The following is a 24,391-nucleotide window of genomic DNA, read 5'->3' as shown; positions in this document are numbered from 1 at the left end:
AAAACCAACTAGAAATTACTTGAAGTTTTCAAGTATTACCTGTGCCAGTATTCTTCATTATAGAATTATAAACCCATTTTTTCCCGAAGTGCATGTCTATGTCGGGCAAACAGAGGAGAAATTATTCAGCCAGTTTCATGTATGTAAACTAAATATAAATAACTGATAGCACCTAGTGACTGCCAGTTTGGGTGGAAGGCTAAAAGTAAAAGGGAACTCCCTTGAGAAATGATATTTAAGTGAATAAATAAGTCTCTTCTATGAAACTATTACTATTTAGTTCTCTGAAAAACTTCAATGTATTAATGATTAAAATATCAAATCCTAATTGAAGAAATGACATTTTAAATATAAAAAGCCAAACTCTAAGTAAACCATAGAGACCTCAGACATACTAAACACAGGAAATAATACTTTCTTTTGCTCTTGTTTACACTGTGTACAGGGTACAAATATAATTTGAAAGCTACATCCAATAACATATAAGAAATAACAGTAGTTTCAAAATGCTTAAGATGAGGAGAAAAATGTCTTAGAAGACTAGGTTTTTAAAAGTCCAAAATAAAAGTTATTTTTCTTGTTTCCAGCAACTTTATAAAGCAACTTGAGTCCCGAAGAAAAGACTGTTGTTCTTTTAAGAAATGGGTCTTCTCGAATTATAAACTTTTACACCATGTTGCATCGAAGAACGAGAATATTTGGTGAGTAATGCACCTATGGTTTGCTTCTCTCCACACAAATCTCTGTGGGGACAATAAAAAATACATAGCATGAATATTTTAGGGAACATTATAATATGATACAGTACTATGTACTTTATCTCTCTTCCCCTGAATCTATCCTCTCAACAGCATAAGTGTAGGTGTTTGTCTAAGAGAGAGGGTGGGGAATGGTTCTAAGTTTTTTTCTTTCTTTTTTGAGATGGAGTCTTGCTGTGTCACCCAGGCTGGAATGCAATGGTGCAATCTTGGCTCATTGTTCAAACAATTCTTTGGCCTCAGCCTTCTGAGTAGCTGGGATTACAGGTACATGCCACCACGCCTGGCTGATTTTTTGTATTTTCAGTAAAGATGAGGTTTCACCATGTTGGCCAGTCTGGTCTCAAATTCCTGACTTCTTGATCCACCCACCTCGGCCTCCCAAAGTGCTGGGATTACAGGCGTGATCCATTGTGGCCGGCCAGTTCTAAGTTTTAATTAAACTAAGTACATTACATGTATTATCTCATTTAACCCACACAAAGTAGGAGTAATGTATTATTTAACCTTGTATTATACATGAGGAACTATAGTTCAGACAAGTAATAAATGACAGTGTCAAATTCTGCCGCCAGGTGTGTATGACTTCAAAGTCTATGCTATTTCCATTTTATCACACAGCCTCTAAATTAGAAATAAAAGCAGTGTGATACAGTGAGTCCTGTACAGCGCGGCCTAGAGTCAGAGATCGTTGATACAAGGTACTTGTGTGAACTTGTCTCGGTTACCAACTCTTCCCTGAACTTTAGTTTCCTCTTCTGTACCTCAAGGAGAAGATTCTGACTGGAACATAATGAGGGGAGGGACGAAAAGCAGGACATGAGCTGGAGAAGGGAGCAACACCAGATCACGCAGAGCCTTGTAGGACAGGGAAAGAGAGTTGTGACTGAATTCTGCATGTAATGGGAAGCCAATAGGAGGGTTTTAATTAATAGAAAAGCACAATGTGATCTACGTTTTAAATAATGGAGTTGGCCAGGGACAGTGGCTCTCGCCTGTAATCCCAGCACTTCGGGAGACCAAGGCAGGCAGATCACTTGAGGTCAGGAGTTTGAGACCAACATGGCCAACATGGTGAAATCCCGTCTCCACTAAAAACACAAAAATTAGCTGGGCATGGTGGCACACACCTGTAATCCCAGTTACTCGGCGGGGTAAGGCAGGAGAATCACTTGAACCTGGGAGGCAGGGGTTGCAGTGAGCGGAGATTGCACCACTGCTCTCCAACCTGGGTGACAGAGTGAGACTCCATGTCAAATAAATAAATAAATAAATAAATAAATAAATAAAAATAAAGGAGCCAATGAGTTGATGATTATGAAAGCTGGGCAGTGGATATATGAAGGTTTCATTATATTGTCACTTTTGAATATTTAAAGAAACAGTATAAACAGGAAAGAGGGGGAGGGGTAAAAATAGAACAGGGAGACCAATTCAGAGGCAGGTACAAGATGATCCATCAGGATTTGGTCATAGTTTGAACCAGAAGGTGGGAGAAGGAAAGGACAGGGATGATTCCTAGATTTTGGTTTAAGTAACTGCATTAGTAGCAGTGCTGTTAACTGTGATTAAGAAGAAGGGGGGTAAGGATGAGGGAGAAACAACAGTTCTGTTATGAACCCGGTAAGCTTGAAATTTCTATTGAATATCCAACTGGAAAGGTGAATTAGGCAACCAGATACAGGAATCTGGACCTCAGGGAAAATGGTAAGTATGAAGATGAAATTAGGAAGTCATTAAATTTGTTTCCAGGCCCAGATTAGGGCACCAAAGGAAAAGTATAAATAGAAGAGAAGATGGCCCAAAACTAGTGTCCTGGAGCACTCCAACATTTAAAGATTGAGAATGGGGAGACATCAACAAAAGAGATGGTTTTCTCCCCCTCCTCCAAGGAAGAGGGGAGAAACTTGTGTTTTCAGTAGGAGGAAGCAGACACTGTCAAATAGTGCCCAAGTAATCGAGGACACATAATTAACCACTGAGTGCAGAAAGATGGTTGTAATTGGATTAAGAAGATGTCAATGGGTAAAGGAAAGAATGGGAGGTAAAATGCATAGAGTGAGTATATGAAACTTGTAAAAGGCATTTTCTTATAAAGGAGAGCAAAGGACGCAGGGTCTAGTAGGTTGCTATTGTTTTTCAAGATGGGCAATATTATAGAATTTTGTATGCTGATGGGGATGATTCAGAAGAGGCAGACATTAATAACACGAAGGGTGAAAGGGACATTAATAACTCGAGGATCCAAGTCTTTAAGACAACAGAGGAGATGGATCTATTGCAAAGGACTGGCCTTAGGAGCAGGGACAATTCTTTCACCACACAGGACTGCAAAGGAAGTATGCACACACATGAGGAGGATGGGCGATTTGGCAGTGGGAAAGAAGGTAGTTCTGGTCTCAGTGCTTCTGTGTTCTGAAAAAATAAGATCATAAAAGGAAACAGAAGGTACTACTGGTAGGAAAAAGGAAAATGCATAGATGTAGAAGAAGCTCCATGCTGACAGCTCATTGTATATTCTCCAGAAAGTTTCAGCTGGCCAGGTGTAGGCACAGAGTAAGCAGAAAGTTGGGTTTAATCTTTTTAGCTTTTTGCCAGGGAGATATGGCAAGAGGGAGAGGGTCATAGGAGTAAAGTGTAGACAGTAAAAGCTAGGAAGACTGACCATGGGATTCGAGCTGGCTAAAGAGAAGAGAGCAACTGAGAGGTGTGACACGGTGAAAAAGCTGTAGTGTTAGTGGATTTTAAGTGTTAGGGGACTCAAGATTTTGTAAGAAGTGACTTTGGGGCTAACTTGTTCTAACATCCATAATGTTAAATAAAGTAAAGCATGAGGTGGCAATGAGAGAGAGGTGTTTGCCTTAGAGTTATAGTGGGGTATGTATTTTGTCCCTCAAAGGGGACAGTTTTCCAGGAATGAGAGCAGAAAAGGGGTTTCAGAAGCAGTATTGAGGAACAGAGATAACACATATTCCACCTCCAGCATCAGTCACTGTGAAGCATAGAGAATACAGCCACCACCTAAGGGTGTTTCTAGGGAAGCAGTATCCTCAGGGAATACTCAAGAAAACTGTATTCCGATCATAAATCTAAAATGCTATGCCACTCTTTATAAAAAGAACAACCCTCAAAATCCATCTTTAATAAATTACTTACTCAATATATGGAGCAATATCTTCTTCTGTCCACTTCTCTCTTAGAGAGAAAAGACTATTAAAACGTCCCTGATTATCCTCAGGTAAATCATCTACTTTCAGCAAAAATATGATTTCTGGTCTTGAGTGTCTATCCACCAGCGCTAAACCCTACAAGAAATGAGAAGAAACAAGGCAGTTAAAGTAATGTTGTAATGTTTAAACATGACTCATTCTTTTACCTTTAGGTTTAGCTTAGCTCAAGATATTCAAAATGTCAGCTACATGAAACTTAAACTATCCAGAGATTTACAATAGCCTTTTTCATACAAAGAGCTCCTTTAAGCAGTGACTTCTTTTCTCTTCTGCAATCTGGCATCTACCACCACCGCTTTATCAAGATAGCTCTGGTTCTAAAGGTCTCCAGTAACCTGTCATTGCCAAATCCAGTGGGCCCTTTTCTTGGATTCATTGTACTAATCCTCCATTTTTTCTTCTTTTTGAGACAGGGTCTCACTCTGACACACAGGCTGGAGTGTAGTGGCGCAATCTTGGCTCACTGCAACCTCTGCCTCCTGGATTCAAAGAGATACTCCTGTCTCCGCCTCCTGAGTAGCTGTAACTACAGGCACATGTCACCACATCCAGCTAATTTTTATATTTTTAGCAGAGAAGGGGTTTCACCATGTGGGTAAGGCTGTTCTCAATCTCCTGGCCTCAAGTGATCTGCCCTTCTCAGCCTCCCAAAGTGCTAGGATTACAGGTGAGAGCCACTGCACTTGGTCCCTAGCCCTCTATTTTCTTTGTTACTGTTGATTACTCCTTCTTCTTTAAATACCTCTCCATCCCCGACACCACAGTCTCCTTATTTCCCTCCTAACTTGATGCTGTAGTTCCCTGGGGCTTCCATCCCAACTGCTCTGCTTGCTTCACTGTCACTCTACTGAGTAACCTCATCTAAACCTGTGGCCTGAGCCACCATTTACTTGCTAGTGATTATAATATTTATATCTTCAGCTCAGACGTCTCTTTTGAGCCCCAGACCTCTATATCCAAATCTATGTATAAACTCGTTTATCACCCAAACCCCACACTTACGTGGTCACTAAAGCCTATATAATAGATGCTAAGGCTTCAGGACTCCTCTATCCATTCCCCATTACCTATTTCTTTGGCCAGTACTCTCTTTTGAAAAAGTACCTCTTTATGAAAAAGTAATCCTTTTTCATAATCTAACCAACCTTCCATCTGTCCATCTTCTTTACTGTCATAGCATTCTTTTCAAAAGGCCAAGCTGATGAGTTCCTGATGAGGTAACTCCTCTAACTGATGTCACTCAGTGGCCTCAAAGAGCTTTCTAGATAGAGTTGAAATTCCTTAGCACAATCCACAGTGTCCTTACCTCACAAGCATCCTTCACTCCAGTCCATGCATCCCTATAACAATGCCCCCATTTTCATACCTCCACACCTTTGACCATGCTTTCTAGATTTCCACCTCTGGCCTTCCTTCCATCTAGACAGCAACAGTTCATCTTTCCATACTCAGCAGCTAAAACATCTGTTCCTACAGAAAGTCATCCCTTATTGACCAGTCTGATGGCTAAGCCCCTTTTCTTTGCTCTTATAACATCGTGTATATGCCTTTCCAATGGCATAGATCACTCTGCATTATAAGAACAGATTAAGGCTGGGTGTGGTGGCTCACGCCTGTAATCCCAGCACTTTGGGAGGCCAAGGCGGGTGGATCACGAGGTCAAGAGATCGAGACCATCCTGGTCAACATGGTGAAACCCCGTCTGTACTAAAAATACAAAAAATTAGCTGGGCATGGTGGCGCGTACCTGTAATCCCAGCTACACAGGAGGCTGAGGCAGAATTGCCTGAACCCAGGAGGCGGAGGTTGGGGTGAGCCGAGATCGCACCATTGCACTCCAGCCTGGGTAACAAGAGCTAAACTCAGTCCAAAAAAAAAAAGAACAGATTTAGGCACGTAATATGTGTCCCCCATTGCCAGTCCCCAGGCTGAGCACCATGATGACACCTTGTATGACATTTTCTCCTGAGTGCCTAGCATGATGCCTCAACATAAAAGGAACTCCATAAATACCAAGCAAATATTTTCATTTAACTAACAAAATACTTACCAAGTATACGCCACATGCAGACGGTATGCTACATACTAGCAAGCAGCAGCAAAGTGCCATCAAAGCGGAGAGTGGTGAACCACAGAATTAAACATTCTTCCAAGCTAAGGGGAGAGTGCCATGAAGCAAAGTACACCGTGCTATGGAAGAGTAAAACCAAAGGCCTTTCCCTTCAAGCAGAGAATGAAGGAAGGCCTCCTTGATGAAGCGACTCAAAGATGAGCAGGAGGTGACCAGATGAAATTAGAGAGAATATCATTCTAGAACAAAAAGCTTTATGTGAAGGTCTCAGGTAGGTAAGAGCTTGATGATCTTGAAAACCTGAAGGAAGTTTGGTATGTAGTGAGCAGGAGAGAAAGTAGCCAGAGATGAAGCTATGAAGGTGATCCTGAAGGGCCTTATAGGCCAAGACATGAATTCTGGGTATTTTTATCCTAAGGGCCATAGGCAACCATTAAACTGATTTAAGGACAGGTTCAGTGGCTCATGCCTATAATCCCAGCACTTTGGGAGTCCAAGGTGGGCAGATTACCTGAAGTCAGGAGTTAGAGATCAGCCTGGCAAACATGGCAAAACCCCATCTTTACTAAACATACAAAAATTAGCTGGGCCTGGTGATGGGTGCCTGTAATCTCAGCCACTCAGGTGGCTGAGGCTTGAACCTGGGAGGCGGGGGTTGCAGTGAGCTGAGATTAAGCCACTGAACTCCAACCTGGGTGACAGAATGAGACTCAGTCTCAATCAATAAATCAATAAAGAGATTTAAGCAGGAGACATTCATCTGATCTGACTGGCATTTTTATTATTTATTTATTATTATTTTATTTATCTTTTTTTTTTTTGAGATAGAGTCTCACTCTGTCGCCCAGGCTGGAGTGCAGTGGCACAAACTTGGCTCACTACAACCTCCGCCTCCTGGGTTCCAGCAATTCTCCTGCCTCAGCCTCCCAAGTAAGTGGGATTACAGTTGCCCACCACCACAACTAGCTAATTTTTCTATGTTTAGTAGAGACAGCCTTTTGCCATGTTGGCCAGGCTGGTCTTGAACTCCTGACCTCAGGTGATCCGCCTGCCTCAGACTCAAAGTGCTGGGATTACAGGCATAAACCACCATGCCTGACTGGCATTTTAAAAAGATCATTCTAGTAGCACCACAAACAATGGATTGGAAGGGAGCAAAATTAAAAGCACAAGAGGCCTAGGGATGCTGTTGCTGTAAAATCAAGGTACTAAGATGGGGTGATAAAAATGGTGAGGAATGGAACCAAATAAGATTCACTGAATAGGATCAGGGATTAACAGTAAATAGACCCAAGCAATCGTATAGAGGTGATAGATATGTTCCAAAACGGTACTGTAGTGATAGCAACTTATTTCAATTATTAAAAATATTTTAAAAATATACTTTATAATATGTAAATTATATACCAATACCTTATTGAGTTTTAAGGATCATGTGATGGCTTGGATGTACATGCACTCCTAATGTGTGTCTAGGAAAAGAAATTGGTTCCAAATTCAGCTCCAACTCAAGTATCGTTCACCTAGTAAATTACTCAACTGTTGAAGTAAGATAGCAAAGTCTATTGCTACTACCTTAAGCTGATCAAGACTAGTGATCATTCCTTCAGGAACACTCTGTTGCCACACTTCTTGAAACTCAGCGAGATTGAATTTCACCGCATTCTGAAGCAGCATATGTGCTGTTGCTCTGCATATTTTATCAGCATCCAACTCAAAATAAACTTCACCTAATGAAAAGGAATCATATTTTCACATTATCCTCTTATAATTAAATACTGTACTAATGTTTCCTTTTCTTTAGTGCCGTTTCTTGAAAGAAATTATACACCTAAACTCACTTACCATAACCCCATAGTTCTTGGGGTTTTTTTTTTCAAAGTCTCTCTCTGTTACCGAGGCTGGAGTGCACTGGCACGATCTCGACTCACTGCAACCTCTGCCTCTTGAGTTCAAGTGATTCTCCTGCCCCAGCCTCCCAAGTAGCTGGAATTACAGGTATGTGTCACCATGCCCAGCTAATTTTTGTATTTTTAGTAAAGATGGGGTTTCACCATGTTGGCCAGGCTTGTCGTGAACTCGTGACCTCAGGTGATCTGCACACCTCGGCCTCCCAAAGTGCTGGGATTACAGGCGGGAGCCACTGTGCTGGTCTTTCTTTTTACTCTGTTGCCCAGACCACAGAGCAGTGGCAAAAGCAAGGCTCACTACAGCCTCGACCTCCCTGGGCTCAGGTGATCCTCCCACCTCAGATTCCTGAGTAGCTGGGACTGCAGGCACGTGCTGCCACAGCCAGCTAATTTTTGTATTTCTTTGTGGAGACAGTGTTTTCACATTGCCCAAGCTGGTCTTGAAAGCCTGAGCTCAGCCATCCACCTACCTCAGGCTCCCAAAGTGCTGGGATTACAGGTGTGAGCCACTCTACCCAGCCAGAGCTCTTAGTTTTAACATATAAGAGTTAAATGAAAATACTTTCCAAATCTTACCTTCATCTACATATTTCTTCCCATAACATTTAAGACAGTGTTCTATCATTTCCCTGAAAAATTTAAAACACACATTTGAAAAGTTCTAAGTGTTTTTATGCACTGTATTTTAACCCTACTGCCAACTCGAAATTAAGAAAGAAATTTGAAATTTGAAATACTAAGTGATTTTGGTTGCCAAATAATATTTTATTTAAATTAGGAACTAACTAAATTATACTGGAAAGTTACTAGGTGCCAGGCCCCATGCTAAACATACTAACATCAATTATGTAAGCATACATTTATTATTATTATCATTTGAGACAAAGTTTCGCACTTGTTGCCCAGGCTGGAGTGCAATGGCACAATCTCAGCTCACCACAACCTCCACCTCCAGAGTTCAAGAGATTCTCCTGCCTTGGCCTCCCGAGTAGCTGGGATTACAGGCATGAGCCACTGCGCCCAGCAGCATACATTTATTATTATAAAATAGCTCAAACATATTATTTCTTTACGTTTTTATGGCCAAAAACAAATAAGATAATGCACATGTATTTAACTCAGTGACCAAAATTCCCAAATCTTCTTTGGCTATAATTTTAAACATTTCTCAAAGATATCAAAATATAATTATTGTAGTTTATGCACTGGGTTTAATTTCAATCTGTAAAAGAACTCTCTTCCCGTTAAGGAAATCTGGATAGACAATAAATTAAAAGACTTACTCTGGCTCCAACGGTCCAAGTTCCTGAAGGCATGTATTCAAAGGAACTTTTCTAAAAGACCATGATTCAGAATCCACAAGCTGAGTTACATGATTCAGAAGTTTCATCTCATAATCAAATTCAAGAATCCTCCAATAACCTACAAATTTCAAAAGTTATATTTACCAAATAACTTTTTTTTTTTGAAGGCAGGGTCTCAACTCTGTCACCCAAGCTGGAGTGCAGTGGTGTGATCTCAGCTCACTGCAACCTCCACCTGGGTTCAACCAATTCTCCCACCTCAGCCTCAAGTAGCTGGGACTACAGGCATGCACCACCATGCCTAGCTAATTTTTTATTTTTAGTAGAAACCAGCTTTCACCATGTTGGCCAGGCTGGTCTTGAACTCCTGATCTCACATGATCTGCCCGCCTCAGCCTTCCAAAGTGCTGGGACCACAGGCATGAGCCACCATGCCCGGCCATGAAATGCCATTTTATAATTGATGGCACAACCACTACCTCAGTGAAAGAAAAGTACATATCCATGATTTCTAAGGGAGAATGTTTCTATTCTTACTCTGACAACATAAAGGCAACATTTTAAAAATGAATTGTGTGATGTAAATCTGAGGAAGAGACCGAGAAGTAATCTGCACATCCCCCTATGAAAATTGTATCCATCCCCATGCTGCAGGTTAATACTGAACAGGGCTGTATTAAAATACATGGTTTCATTTGCCTTTCAAAAAAAAAGCTTTAGAGATGGGCAGTGTGGCTCACGCCTGTAATCCCAGCACTTTGGGAAGCCAAGGCGGATGGATCACCTGAGGTCAGGAGTTCAAGACCAGCCTCGCCAACATGGCAAAACTCTGTTTCTGCTAAAAACACAAAAATTAGCTGGGCATGGTGGCATGCACCTGTAACACCAGCTACTCAGTAGGCTGACACAGGAGAATCAATTGAATCTGGGAGGTGTAGGTTTGCAGAGAGCTGAGCTCGTGCACCTATGCTCCAGCCTGGATAACAGAGTGAGACTCTGTCAAAAAATAAAATAAGATAAGATAACATTAAATTAAATTAAATTAAAAAGCTCCAACTCCAGAGTAGAGGCCAGTCAAAATACTAAAAATACCACAGGGCTTTTCCATCAATCCCATGCTCTAACACATGCTCCCATATTTTTTATACAGGCTTATTATATACATTAACATGTTCAAAAATATGTTGAGTCATTACTAAATGAAACACAGTCACATCCTCCAAGCACTTTGGAAATAACAATGAAGCTATTATTATTATTTATTGAGGCAGAGTCTCGCTCTGTCATCCAGGCTGGAGTGCACTGGTGCTATCTTGGCTCACTGCAACCTCTGCCTCCTGGGTTCAAGCAATTCTCATCCTCAGCCAACCGAGTAGCGGGGATTACAGGTGCATGCCACCACAACCAACTAATTTTTGTATTTTTAGTAGAGATGAGGTTTCACTATGTTGGCCAGGCTGGTCTCAAATTCCTGGCCTCAAGTGATCCACCCCCCTCAGCTTCCCAAAGTGCTGGGATTATAGGCGTAAGCCATCACGCTGAGCCCAAATGACACCATCCTTAAACCCAAAGGAATATTAAATAAACTATATGCAATAGGGTGAAGATGTCCAAAAACTTCTCTCCCTTATGATGCCCAATTTCATAATTGTTATAATAGTGATAAGTAACGCTACCTCCAATTTCACAGGCATTTAGAACTTGTAATTGGGTCATTATTTCTTCCTCACTTGCCTGAATTTGATCAAGCAAATCTTCAGTTGTATACTGAAAAAAAGATAAAAATATTTTAAAGCCCTTGAAGATTAATTTTTTTTTTTTTTAGATTTCTTGCTGAATTTTGGGAAATAAATACACAGAACAGATTAAGGCAATACTTATGCATTAGCTCAGTTTCTTTTGTTAATGTATAATGATTTCTACACAAAAATCAATGGATGCCTTATAAAACAAATAGAGGTAAATCTTCATGACACTGGAAAATATGAAAATTAAATATGACCCCAAAAACCCAAGCAACAAAAACAAAAAGATCAATCCACATCATCAAAATAATAATCTTTTGTACTTCAAAATGCTATCACCACAAAAGGACAAATACCATAATTCACTTATCTGAGGCATTAAGAGAAATCAAATTCATAGAGATAGTAAAATTGTGGTTGCCAGGGGCTGAGGGGATAGGGGGAGCTTTTAGCTATATACATGGCATTATGATGTATAGGATTTGCTTTAAAATACTCTGGAAAAAAAAGATGGAAGGATAGAAAGGGGACAGAAGAAACAAGACTGAGAAGACCTTAATTGTTCAAGTGAATATCGAATATATGCGTCATTATACTGCTCTGTCTGCTTTTGGGTATGCTTGAAATTTCGTAACTTTTTTTTTAACAGAGGCATTTAACAGCTATATAACATAAATTTTAAAAAGTAAGAATGTGACCACTAAGTGCTTCTGATTATAGTTTTTAAATTTCAAATATAAAAGTAAAAATAAGAGTCTTACTTTTGAGCAATGTGAATCCTTCTCTCTTTGACTGTCAGGTCCTTCATATGGATTTTCCATCAAAAGCTTCTTTAGCTTCTTTAACTTAGGTCTACATCTTCTTAATTCCCAATAATTATTAGAAAAACCAAAGATCTAGAAATTATAATATATCACAACCTTTTAGGGGCCATTCTAAAAGAAAATTTCATACAAAATTCCAACTAATCAATCTGCCCCCTCAACAAGTACAGAGAAAAGGAAGCCTCAAGGTATTCTACTTTGTATCAGGAAGGCATTTATCCAACCATCTCAACTAGATGGATGGGCATCCTCAAGAACATCTTTTCAAATCCCATTAATAAGACACTGCCAACATTGTAAGAATCTCAAATGTACTCTGAAAACTACGCCCCAGAAAAAATGATGAGGGTGGTGACAATTCTGCACACCAGGTAGAAACAACTAAAAATGAATATACTTAAGACAAAAAAAAGAGAAACGGTATTACCATAGTCTTTAAATAGGGATTTTAAAGCGAAGAGGGTGTACCCTTGTGTTGCTCATGTCAAAATGAGGCAGAAGTTAAGGGACAGAGATTTCTGATTAATCCAAGACATTACTACTGTTTAGAATTGCAGCTAATTACATTGTTGGATTTGTGAAATCATGAGAGGCCTACCACTCAAAATCCAGTTGATAGAAGCTAGAGAATGGATGAATATCTGTTATCCCTGCCTGTACATACAAGACTCGCCTAGTTCCTAGCATAGAGTAGATGCCCAATAAGTGTTTCATAAAAGGAAAAAAAGATGCTAAGCTGGATTATCTTTGGGATGCCCTCTAACTCTGAAATGGAAGGACAGGGGATGCTTCTACTTTCAAACTAGGATAAGGCTTGATTGAAAAGATGAGACCTACAGCCTGAAGGACATGTTGCTGAATCTAAGGCCTTCAAAAGAAGAGCTTAAGGACCAAATCAGATAGACTGATTTTATCCATAGTTAAAAGTGGTTTGCTGTTTTATGATAGTCTCAGACAAAATCAAAGCAAAAAAAAAAATGTCAGCCTTCTGGCTACATCCAATACACAGATACTGTGGTATGCTTTTGTGTGCTGGGGAGGTTTGGCATGGTGTTTCAATTAGATGCCAATATTAAAAAAAAAAAATTGGAGATTTCACCCCAAAAATCTAAATTTCAGTAATTATTTAGAAAAAATAAATCAGGGAGCCGCGGTGGCTCCAGCCAGTTGTCCTGGTGCTTGAGGAGGCAAGGCTATGAGTTCAAGGCCAACCTGAGCATCATAAGAAGCTCTCATTGATTAACAAAAAAAAAGGAAAAAATAAATCAAAAGTCGAGCAACGCTGGGCCTACTTTCCCACAAGGCAGCTGAGTAGCAGCCATCCACCTACTTGGGAATTGTGCTTTCCAATCTGCTGTAGACCCAATCACTCCCTGTTATTCCTGGCTATCTACCACCATTTATCAACCCCCAGCCTATTTCTTATCTAACCCCTTTAAGCACCTAAGCTTCAATCACCGATTATACCTTTGGTTGGTGGATTTACATTTTAGCCAACCTCAGTACATAGAATTTCCATAACAAGCAAGAGCTCAAAGATTCTTGTAGGAATTATTATGCCCTCACAAAAGCACCTACAGAACAGCTAAGTGATGAAAAAATAACATTACTGTTTTACAAAAGGATGAACTGCCAATATTTTTAGTTAATCACAATGAAAGACAAAAAAAAACTACAAAAACCAACATAGAATATTTACTGGAAGTTCCTCTGTTCTAGTAGCATTACATGAATCAATGAAACTTTCCAACATTTTCCCTTCTTTCCTCTCCAATTCTCTATTTAAGGATATAGTTGGCCTAAAGTCATTCTCAAAGAAATAAGGGCTATGCTTGGATTGTTATATGTGTAACAACTTGGACAGAATGGAGACTTGTTTGGTTACCACCATCAGTATTCTCCAAAATAATTAAAAATTTGTTATAGTTGGCTACAGATATTAATGAACTAAACCAGCCTCATAGCTAAGAAACACACTTCATTCAAAAACTCAAATTTCTTCATTTCTTTTTTTTTTTGGAGACAGAGTCTAGCTCTGTTACCCAGGATAGAGTGTAGTGTAGTGATCTCAGCTCACTGCAACCTCCGCCTCCTGAGTTCAAGCAGTTCTCCTGCCTCGGCCTCCCAGGTAGCTGGGAGTACAGGCGCACACCACCACGCCCAGCTAATGTTTTGTATTTTGGTAGAGACCGGGTTTCACTGTGTTGCCCAGGCTGGTCTCAAACTCCTGAGTTCAGGCAATCCACCTGTCTTGGCTTCTCAAAGTGCCAGGATTACAGATGTGAGCCACCACAGCTGGCCCAAATTTCTTCATTTTCCCACCTCATAAATATTACATAAATGAACTAAGTTATGGTTTGAAGGAGTCTCCTTTCAAAACACATCCACAGCAAAATCTACTAAAAACAGGTAGAAGTTTTAGAATGAGTCACTAAATAACAAACTGCACATTACAGAAAAAAGGTCAAATTGGGACTTGAAAATCAAAATGGGGAAAAACAGACAAGTTCACAAGACTCCACAAAAAAGCAATAGTAATCATAATAATGCTGAGAAAGTCAAATTTCTTTGAAGAATTTCTTGATTCTCCCTGATTATAGATTTCACACCTAAAGTTTTTCACTAAAGACCAGATTACCACATCTGTTTTCATTCTCAGACTTTTATAAATCAGAGTACAGAAAAGAGCACCTCAGTGTGAATAATGTTACAGTGCGCCTCTTCCTTCTTCAGCTGGTCTGGAGTTTTACAACCGGGAATGAAAAGCAACATGTTGGAAGTGTCTGCTATCTTCAAGTCGTATGTTTTGTCTTTACTGCACAGCACAGCTTGCTCGTCTTTATCACCACGAATCACCAGCCTGTAGCAAAATGGGGGGAAGATATACAATTTATTGACACTCCACTAGTCATTTTCATTATAAATAGTTGTCAAACCCTCTAGGCTTACAGAACTTAGAATCAAGTCCTTTTTTACGTTTTTAAAATAACCTTTATTTTTAAAAAGTTAAGTGCATTAGAGGAAACTGAAAAACACAAGAAGCAAAGAACAAAGTCACTCACAATCAAACAGTTTATAGTTTGACATGTTTTTCTAGGTCCTGTGAGTGTGTAGGCACAACATCCAATTTTAAGGGACTGAGATTGTACAGTACGTATCATGATTTTTCATATGTCATGAATATATACCAATTCAAAATCCCAAAGTTATATGAGTATTTTGATAACCAAGAATACACTACGCCAACTCAGTATGTTAAAAAAAATGTAATCCTGCCTTTCTTGGGATAAAAATTTCATAGAAGACAAAAATGGCAACACGCCTCTAGATAAAAGCATTGGCAGAGTTCCAATTTAAATACTGCATTCTCTTAATGCTCAATTTAAAATGAAACACACAGTATCAGAATACACTAAGTATATGTTAGGGACAAGTTGCCTCAGAAAACCCCCTCTGTGTAAACTGACCCCTTCCCCACACTGATTGCTCTGCAGCTGAATTCCTGAACCCCTACCAAGGCATCACATCAAGGCTGCCAGATGTGCTACAATTAAACAAAGCCTGATTATAGCCATCCCAGCAGCTGGAGAGAGGACAGGGAAAACAAGTATTTGTTATTCATACTTGTAAATTCCTGTTTGACACATATGTGTAAAAGAATCCTGGTTTCTCTTTTTAAACAAAACTGCCACCACAGAAGTCACTGGATAATGTATTGTAGTTCTGTTACAAGTTGACAAACTATCTCTGTGTCCGTTACCAGAGGATAGATTACCTCAGCCCTGAAACTCCCTTATTCCCCTCTCACCCCATATAAACAAACCCCCATTTTGTAAGCTCAGGCCTGCCTCCTCTGTTACAGAGCAGCCCAGCAGATTAATAAAACTTGCTTGCCTGACTTTGGGTCTATTCTCCTTTCTCTCAGCCACCCTTACTTATACAGAATACACTAAGTATGTTTCTAAGAGAATTCGTTAACAGATCTATACCATTAAAATATTAGCAAAGTATATTTCCATTGAAGTACTTAATGTATCCCTATAGTACAGCCAAAAGAGGATGCATACATCAATGGCTGTCATCAAAATGTAAATATAGACACGTGGACACTGGACACATCTGCATACATCTCTCCCTTTATACTTCGTTCTGCCCCTCTACTGCCAACCTAATGAACAAGTCCTGACATAGACTGCTCAGAGGTGGTTTAACAATTCCATGTCCAAGATGCATCTTTTCTATTATAACAAAGGTATATACAAATTGACTAATTCACGAACTCTAGTTTTTATCCTATGTTGTCACCCCAGACATTCATGAAGCATAGACGGTGCAAAATAATGAACTTTGTCCATAATAAACATAGGCACTTTACTAAAAATGCTCATATAGACCTGTGGTTATCATCTAAAACCATCTTCTCGATATAGAGATAGTAGCAGAGAGCCCTTCCCTTCACCCTCTTCCACCATCCCCAGTGACTAAGTATAGGACATCTAGCTCCAAGAGGTAGACTAATAAAAGCTCACTCCCAGAAGACAGGCCGTCCTAAAAACTAACAAAAAGGACATTCATAAAGGGACTGATTTACATCTATTTTTAACATACTTTGAGCATTAAAACTTGTTTATTCTTTAATACACAATATTAACTAAAATGCACATATAAAACAATGGTTAGACCAGCTGAACTAATCTCAGGGGCACAGAACCCTTTTCCCTGCATACCTCCTCCTCCCCCACCCAATGCCACCCAATAAATAGCATAAGCTCCTAAACATCAAGTTTTAACAATTCCATTCCCAAATGCAACCAATCACTCCTAGGAAGTAATGAAAACAAATGCTTAGAGGGGTGTTACTTTAGCCCTCTACTTTTAACCTATGTGGTGCACTTTTAAACACCCAGAAAGACTAGATGTTTCAATCTGGACTTAAGATTTCCATTATAAACACAGTAGCATTGAATAAATGGTACATATACATAACACAGACCGTAATGGGAACATTCTGGCCTAGAACCCCCTTCCCTTTCCAGCCTCTGTCAACCCCATGGACAGCTATCAGCCAACTGTAATGCTGAGAGGATTTTAACAATTTCCCATCTGTTTTTAAGAAGACTTCTCTATGATTTCCAACACAAAGTGTACTCAATGCATGAGTTTACTAATTCTACTTCTGTCATACACTGGCAACCTCTTTAACATTGACTACATGTATATCAGGAGTCTTAGGTCCACTTATCATGCACTATATACACAGCACAGTAAATGAAAATGCAGACATAAGGACAATAGTAAATGTGCCTCATCATAAACACATTGGTAGAAAGTCCCTTGCATTCCTCCTTCCCCCAAAATTGCACATATATGATAATGTCTACTGCTCAGAGAATTGATCAATTTCCAAAAGACGATACTTCATATTAAAAGGATAGCTACAAAATGTGTTATTCACTACCTCTACTTTTAACATACTTTGTGCACTTCTAAACATCCAGAAAGACTACATGTTTCAAATTAGGACTTAAATCTGTCTACTATATACACAGTAGTGTTGAATAAGCTACACACATGTAACAATGGTTATATCTGAAAGTGTCTTCTAAATAGGAACATTCTGGTCTAGAACTGTTCATTCGTTCCAACTCCTCTCCATCACCAACCTGGTGGATATAGGCACATGTGTCACTTAAAGCTGATGTAACTTCACTTCCGAAAGTGTTTTTCAGAAGACAGCCTTTCTATGAAGTTTAAGAAAGTGTACAGGATGTGTTAGTTTACTAACTCTCTACTTCTGTCATACACTGGCAACCTCTTTTTTTTTTTTTTGAGACGGAGTTTCGCTCTTGTTACCCAGGCTGGAGTGCAATGGCGCGACCTCGGCTCACCACAACCTCCGCCTCCTGGGTTCAGGCAATTCTCCTGCCTCAGCCTCCTGAGTAGCTGGGATTACAGGCACACGCCACCACGCCCAGCTAATTTTTTGTATTTTTAGTAGAGACGGGGTTTCACCATGTTGACCGGGATGGTCTCGATGTCTTGACCTAGTGATCCACCCGCCTCAGCCTCCCAAAGTGCTGGGATTACAGGCTTGAGCCACCGAGCCTGGCCTATTGGGCACTTCTAAATGTCTAGATAGACTAGATGTTTCAAGTAAGGAGTTAATTTGTCCACTATGTACACAGCAGTCTTGAATAAACTGTAAACACTTAACAACAGTTATAATTTGAAAGAGTCTTCCAAATGTGAACATTCTGGCCTAGAACCTTTCCCATCTCCATCAACCCAGTGGGCAAGAATGCTCAAATTTTCAGAAGACAATCTTTCCTAGACTTGTAAAACAAAATGTACAATACATTAGTTTACTAGCTCTACGCAACCTCTTTAAAATCTAGAAAGACTAGATGTTGTAAATTAGGACTTGTTTGTCCTTTATGTACACCATATACCCAGGTAAGTAAAACAAAATGCATGGAGATAATGATTCATCTGGCCTCATTGTAAGCAGGGTGGCATAGAGCTCTCTGCACCTTCCCCCTCCCCTCTCCTCCCCTGAGCCGCTGCACAAGCACAGTGAGTATTACTCAAGAGGTGATTCGGCCATTCCCCCAAAAAAACAACATTTCCTATGAATTATAACAAAACAATATTTACAAAATGTGATTTTACTACTAATTTTAACATATATCAGGCACTTCAGAACATCTAAAAAGAACAGACATTTCAAAAAAGGTTAGCATTGTCAACTATATATACAGTACTGAGGAATAAAATGCACACAAAACAATGGTTAGAATATGAAACTGTCTTCTGAATGTGACCAGTCTAGCACAGAACCTTCTCCTCCTTCTCAGGTCTTCCAGCTCCATGTCATCTAACCCACGACCAAATGTGGACTATCGCTCCGAGAGGCCACCTGACAACTCCATTTCCAAAGGTCATCTCCAGAAGACATGTATTTTCTATGACTTCTTTTAAACAAACGAAAATTTACAAGATGTGTCATTTTCTAACTCTATCATACGTTGGCAACCTCTTTACATCTAGAAGGGCTAGATGTGACAAATGTTTTCTATTAAAAGGTTGGGGTGGAGTTGAGAGCAGCCTTTTCATATTATATACACAGGCCTTCCATAAACGGCCAGTAACTCTTCCCAGAGAGTGGTGGGCATCTCCAGCGGGCCAAACGTGGCCTGTAATTCTACCATTTCTCTCTTCCAACAGCGAAGTTTGGTTGAATGAAGACCAACCATCCCGATGGCGACTAACCATCGACATTCGTAACTTCGCTCACCTCCCAGGCCCGTTAAGGCCTTTGTCCGTTGTCATCAGGACTAGGTAGGTCTCGCCCGATGGGGACAGAGTAGTCACCGGGACCCGGATCTGCGCGGCTCCATGGCCTAGAAGTGGCTGAGCCTGCCTGCGTCCCTAGGCCGCCTTCCCGGGCCCTCCGTGACCTAACGGCATCTGCCGCGCGGCGTTCGAGTGGCCGCCATGTTTCCTGGCCTGCCACTCCCACCGCCACCCAGAGGTGCTGCGTCCCAGCAGCTCGGCTGGGGTTTCGTGAAAGCCCAGCAGTTTTGAGCCTGGAGACCAGGCAGCCGGCGGGGTTCGGGCTGGGAGAGGCCGCTGCCGCCATCAGTCACCGAGGTGGGGTGGGGAAGAGAGGAGGTTCGCCACAGCTTCAAGTCCGGGGCCTGGCCAGCGGGCAGCCACAGCAGAGGCCTCCGGTATCTTCAGGGCAGAGGGCACGGCCTGTCCCAGGGTCCCCCAGCTCACCCGCCGGCCCGGGGTCCCCCCGCTCACCCACGCCCGGGCCGGAGGGCCTAGAGGGCCCTGGGGGAGCTCTCCGTGCCCTGCGTCTCTGCCCGACCAGAACTCTAGAATTAAGTTTTGATGCTGCCTCTGCCCCCTGCTGGCACAATGATGGATTCCATGCAGCAAGCTCTGGACCAACTGAGAGCCACAGGGACCCCGACGCCCTGGAGCCTCATTAAGGAAAAATAAAGATGGGCAAGACAGATACACAGAGGCCAAGAGGCCAAATGGCACTACATGGCATCCTCGTGTAAACTGCTGGGAAGAGCACAAGACGAAGCATCCAGAAGCTTCAGTCAAGCTGTCACAATTTTCTACAACATGCTAAAGCCGTACTTCCTAAACTTATGCATAGGCATCTGAGAGAATGTTGCTCAAAAGCAGAGTGGGATTCAGTGCGTCTGGGATGGGACCCAGGGTCCCGTATTTCTAACAAGATCCCCAAGGATGGCCAAGCTGCTGCTCCTGGTACCCACCCAAGCGTCATCCTTGAGTACTCCCTCACAATCAAAGGAGCATATCCTGGCCTAACCATAAGTTGTACTGCAAAAAAACTTGGGACCTTCTGAAAAAAAAGGATGCAGTACTGAATGAAAACCATGAAAAGGATATGTTTACAGCGTGGACTAAACAAAAGACTTTGACAGCTGGTCGCGGTGGCTCACGCCTGTAATCCCAGCACTTTGGGAGGCCGAGGCGGGTGGATCACAAGGTCAACAGATCGAGACCATTCTGGTCAACATGGTGAAACCCCGTCTCTACTAAAAATACAAAAAATTAGCTGGGCATGGTGGTGCGTGCCTGTAATCCCAGCTACTCAGGAGGCTGAGGCAGGAGAATTGCCTGAACCCAGCAGGCGGAGGTTGCGGTGAGCCGACATCACACCATTGCACTCCAGCCTGGGTAACAAGAGCGAAACTCCTTCTCAAAAAAAAAAAAGAGAGACTTTGACAAAGGGATTTTGTCACAGCTGAAGAAAGGCAAGGACACAGTGGTTCATGCCTGTAATCCTAGCACTTTAGGAGGCTGAGGCCAGAAGATAACATGAGACCAGGGGTTTGAGACCAGGCCGGGCAACATAGCAAGACCCCATCTCTACAGAAGAAAAAACTTAAAAGTTAGCTGGGCGTGGTTGTGCACACCTTAAGTCCCAGCTACTCAGGAGGCTGGTGGATCGCCTGAGCCCAAGTAGCAGTGGCACTGAGAGGGGAGACCCTCTTGCCTTCTTCAATTTCACCTCTTTCTCCTCCTGACTTCCAGATGGAAAGAGTGAAGAAAGAAAATAAATAAAATAAAATACCAAAAAGCTGGGAAAATGACTCTCTTTAGTTCTCAGCATCTCTGCTATCTGTTAACCTTGAAAGAGCTACAAATGAATGTTATCCCTGCCGGCTGGCGCCTGCCACTGGTTCACAGCCCCATGTCTCCAGGGGCCAGGCTTCCTACTGGAAATACCTCTGCCAACAAACAGCTTGTTGCCACTGCCTTGTCTCTGTAAGCCCCCCTCCCTTGCTGGTCTCCACTCGTGCGGCATATGAATTAGCAAATCAATGAAGCCAAAAGATTGTAAGGTTGGATGTCCAGCAAATGAACAGTGACATAGTTCCACCTCAGTTTCCCCTTTAGTGTTGTAAGCCTATAAAAGGGGAGAAAAGCTGCAGCTTAGGGAGCTCGGGGAATGAGGCTGCTGCCCACCGCAGCTCCCGGCTGAATAAAAAGCCACTTCCTTCCTCAGTTCAGTGTTCAAGAGGTTTGTTCCCCGTCGCTCCTGCTACAGCACCATCATGCAGTGAGCCATAATCATGCCACTCCACTCCAGCCTGGTGGACAGAGTGAGACCATGTTCCTACCACCCTCTCCCCCCAAAAAAAGATAGAAAAGAAGGAAGAGGGCGCAGTGGCTCACACCTGTAATCCCAACTCTTTGGGAGGCTGAGGCGGGCATATCACGAGATCAGGAGTTCAAGACCAGCTTGGCCAACATGGTAAAACCCCATCTCTATTAAAAATACAAAAATTAGCTGGGCATGGTGGTGCATGCCTTAGTCCCAGCTACTCAGGAAGCTGAGGCAGAAGAACTGCTTGAACCAGGACCTGGGAGGAGGAGGTTGCAGTGAGCTGAGGTCACACCACTGCACTATAGCCTGCGCTACAGAGAGATTCCGTCTCAGGAAAAGGAAAAAAAAAAGGAAGACGAAAAGGATGAAGGTGAAGAGGAGGAAAAGGAAGGACTAAAGACTAAGATAATGGCAATGACAAGGGAGTTGATTCTAGCCATTTTCCTTGTTTGTAAAGCATTTAGCTCTCTTGTGCACAACTTGTTTCTTTTGAAAAAATAATAAGAAACCTGAAATAGCAGACTGTGTATTTATTTTTTACTAAGTCTTCATTTAAGTGAAAAGAATGAAAGGTTTTTTAGACTCCCAGTGCTAATAATGCTTAATAGGCCCAAAGTACCTAGTCTTTAACATTTACTTCTAACTGCACTATCCCCACTTTGAAATATTTTGTTTATTTCATCCCTTCCTACACACCAAAATTAAAAACACACGTTTCCAGGTCCTGTTTTTTTTTTTTTTTTTTTTTTTTGTCAGGTGGACAAACTAGAACTGGATGGAGAGAAAATCCTCACACTTGAGTTCCTTTCTCAACTCTCCACCAACTGAGCTGAGACGGAAACAGAGGAGCGAAGTTCTTTCAGTTCTGTTAAACATGGTGAAACCCCATCTCTACTAAAAATACAAAAAATTAGCTGAGCATGGTGGCGCGTGCCTGTAATCCCAGCTACTCAGGAGGCTGAGGCAGGAGAATTGCCTGAACCCAGGAGGCGGAGGTTGTGGTGAGCCGAGATAGTGCCATTGCAATCCAGCCTGGGTAACAAGAGCGAAACTCCGTCTCAAAAAAAAAAAGATACTTTGAGGTATATAGTAAGTATCTGAAGAATGGCCAGTTTACTGTAATACTCTGGTGGGCAAAGTACAAAAATAGAAAGCCTAAAGGATTCCATTAAGAAAAAAAGAGCACCAGGCACAGTGGCTCATGCCTGTAATCCCAGCACTTTGGGAGGCTTAGGTGGGCGGATCACGAAGTCAGGAGTTCAAGACCATCCTGGCCAACATGGTGAAACCCCATCTCTACTAAAAATACAAAAATTAGCCAGGCATGGTGACACATGCTTGTAGTCCCAGCTACTTGGGAGACTGAGGCAGGAGAATCACTTGAACCCGGGAATCGAAGGTTGCAGTGTGCCGAGACTGTGCCACTGCACTCCAAGCCTGGTGACAGAGCAAGACTCTATCTCAAAGAGAGAGAGAGAGAGAGAGAAATAATCGCCTAATAAAATATAGGGGTCTGAGGACCAGTTGTTCAGACAATCAAGCTGGAGCTTCCTATTTTGCAGGAGTTGGGACAGCACAGGGTGGAGGGATACACGACTCTCTAGACTTCTTAAGACTGCCTTTAAAAAACTACCTCAACTTGCACTTTTAATCAATGATCTTGCATAAGTCTGTATTTGACCTGGAATTAGAAACAGTTCAGATCCCTGCTGAGTGACTCCAAGAAAGTTTGCTTTGGAGTGGGTGGGGGTCTCATCAAATTACCAAGTCTGTAGGCTGATTCCCAACACTCCTATTATCTGAGTAAAATAAATGTAAGTGGAAGGCAAGAGCTTTATAAATATTGGATATCACCATTGTATTTTAAGGTAGATAGCAGGTGTTCTGTAGCTGACACACGCCTCCAAGGACAGCTGGACCAGTGCTACTCATGGCCGCAGTGCAGCTAACTGGACCGTCCACAGGAGGCGTGGACTCCTTGGGAACAGGCAGCTTGCTATGAGTGCCCCGCCCAAAAAAAATCAGTGCATCCCTCTGGCCCTGTTTCCTCATCCCGAGTTCCCTTGCTGAGAACATAACGTGGCCGGCCGGAGGCTGGAGGAGCGGCGTGTCCAGGGCTCACCTGTGTCCATCTTCCAGCTGCTGGCACAGCGTGGGCTCCAGCTCCAGCAGGCAGAAGTCGCCGGCGGCAGCGCCGCTGGCCCCCGGGCCGAAGCTCAGGCAGTGCACGGTGGGCATTAGCTCGGCCGCGTTCAGCTTGGCGATCAGCAGCGTGGCATCCACCTCCTCGCGGGTCCTCTTCATCGCAGCGCCCGGGTGGCTGCGGGTTTGGCGGGCAAGAACGAAGCTCCCCAAGCAGCGGGAAGCTGCGAAACCTGTGTTTGGAAAGCGCGCCAAGGAGGCAGTGGACGTGTTTCCGGGGCGGAGCGCGCTGCGGACGCGCCCTCGGGAAGGCTTGCAAGCTCTGGGTGCGCCAGCCCCTCCGTGCCCCACGCGGGGCCGCCACTGCAGGAAGGAAACGCGGCTTTCCGGGGGGAGGTCTCGGCGGAAGCTCGCAGGAGCAGAGCTGCGACCCGGCGGGGTGGGACACGGATCCCCCGCCCACCCTTTCCGCGGCGCCCTTGCCCGCCCCCATCCCCGCCAGCGGCCCTGGCTCTCAGCAGCCGACGCCCCGCTTTCCTCTCCATTCGAACTGTCTCATCTTCCGCCAGTGGCGGGCCCTGTAGTACCCACTTGTCCTGTGTAATTCCATGATCCCGTTGCCACAGCCCTGTAAGGTGGGCCCTTGGTCATTCCCTTTTGCCAGTGAGGAAACAGTCTCCTTGCTGGTGATGGCAGAGCCAGAAGGTGACAAAGTCTGACTCCAGCCTAATCGACTGTGGCTGTAAAAGCTT

General features: G+C 42.5%; 1 protein-coding gene and 1 long non-coding RNA gene across 5 annotated transcripts in view; one reads left to right on the top strand and one right to left on the bottom strand.

Moving 5' to 3' along the window:
• Nucleotides 1-24,391, top strand: part of LOC118148602 (uncharacterized) — a 39,793-nt gene that overhangs the window by 1,359 nt on the left and 14,043 nt on the right. The window contains exons 2-4 of one of the 2 annotated variants that reach the window (XR_013528140.1): nucleotides 588-701; nucleotides 18,697-18,779; nucleotides 19,067-19,180. This is a non-coding gene — a long non-coding RNA (uncharacterized LOC118148602). The remainder of the gene's footprint in view (nucleotides 1-587; nucleotides 702-18,696; nucleotides 18,780-19,066; nucleotides 19,181-24,391) is intronic. The other variant, XR_013528139.1, reaches the window with a different exon arrangement.
• DSCC1 (DNA replication and sister chromatid cohesion 1) lies at nucleotides 396-23,904 on the bottom strand. Of its 3 annotated transcripts, none has more exons than XM_003735016.6 (9): nucleotides 23,620-23,904; nucleotides 14,534-14,702; nucleotides 11,780-11,914; nucleotides 10,950-11,040; nucleotides 9,253-9,391; nucleotides 8,546-8,598; nucleotides 7,635-7,789; nucleotides 3,915-4,063; nucleotides 396-743 (listed from the first exon to the last, which is right to left on the bottom strand). In XM_003735016.6, the coding sequence occupies exons 1-9, from the start codon at nucleotides 23,799-23,801 to the stop codon at nucleotides 635-637; spliced, it is 1,182 nt and encodes a 393-aa protein (XP_003735064.4). In that variant the 5' UTR covers nucleotides 23,802-23,904; the 3' UTR covers nucleotides 396-634. The 3 variants fall into 3 exon arrangements, with proteins under 3 accessions (XP_003735064.4, XP_035133372.3, XP_035133373.2); XM_035277481.3 differs by lacking the exon at nucleotides 23,620-23,904 and adding an exon at nucleotides 19,137-19,311; XM_035277482.3 differs by lacking the exon at nucleotides 396-743 and adding an exon at nucleotides 7,473-7,531 and having other exon boundaries at nucleotides 3,927-4,063.

The sequence above is a fragment of the Callithrix jacchus genome, chromosome 16 (assembly GCF_049354715.1).
Source record: "Callithrix jacchus isolate 240 chromosome 16, calJac240_pri, whole genome shotgun sequence".
Lineage (NCBI taxonomy): Eukaryota > Metazoa > Chordata > Mammalia > Primates > Cebidae > Callithrix > Callithrix jacchus.
This window is presented reverse-complemented; position numbering and strand designations above follow the sequence as displayed.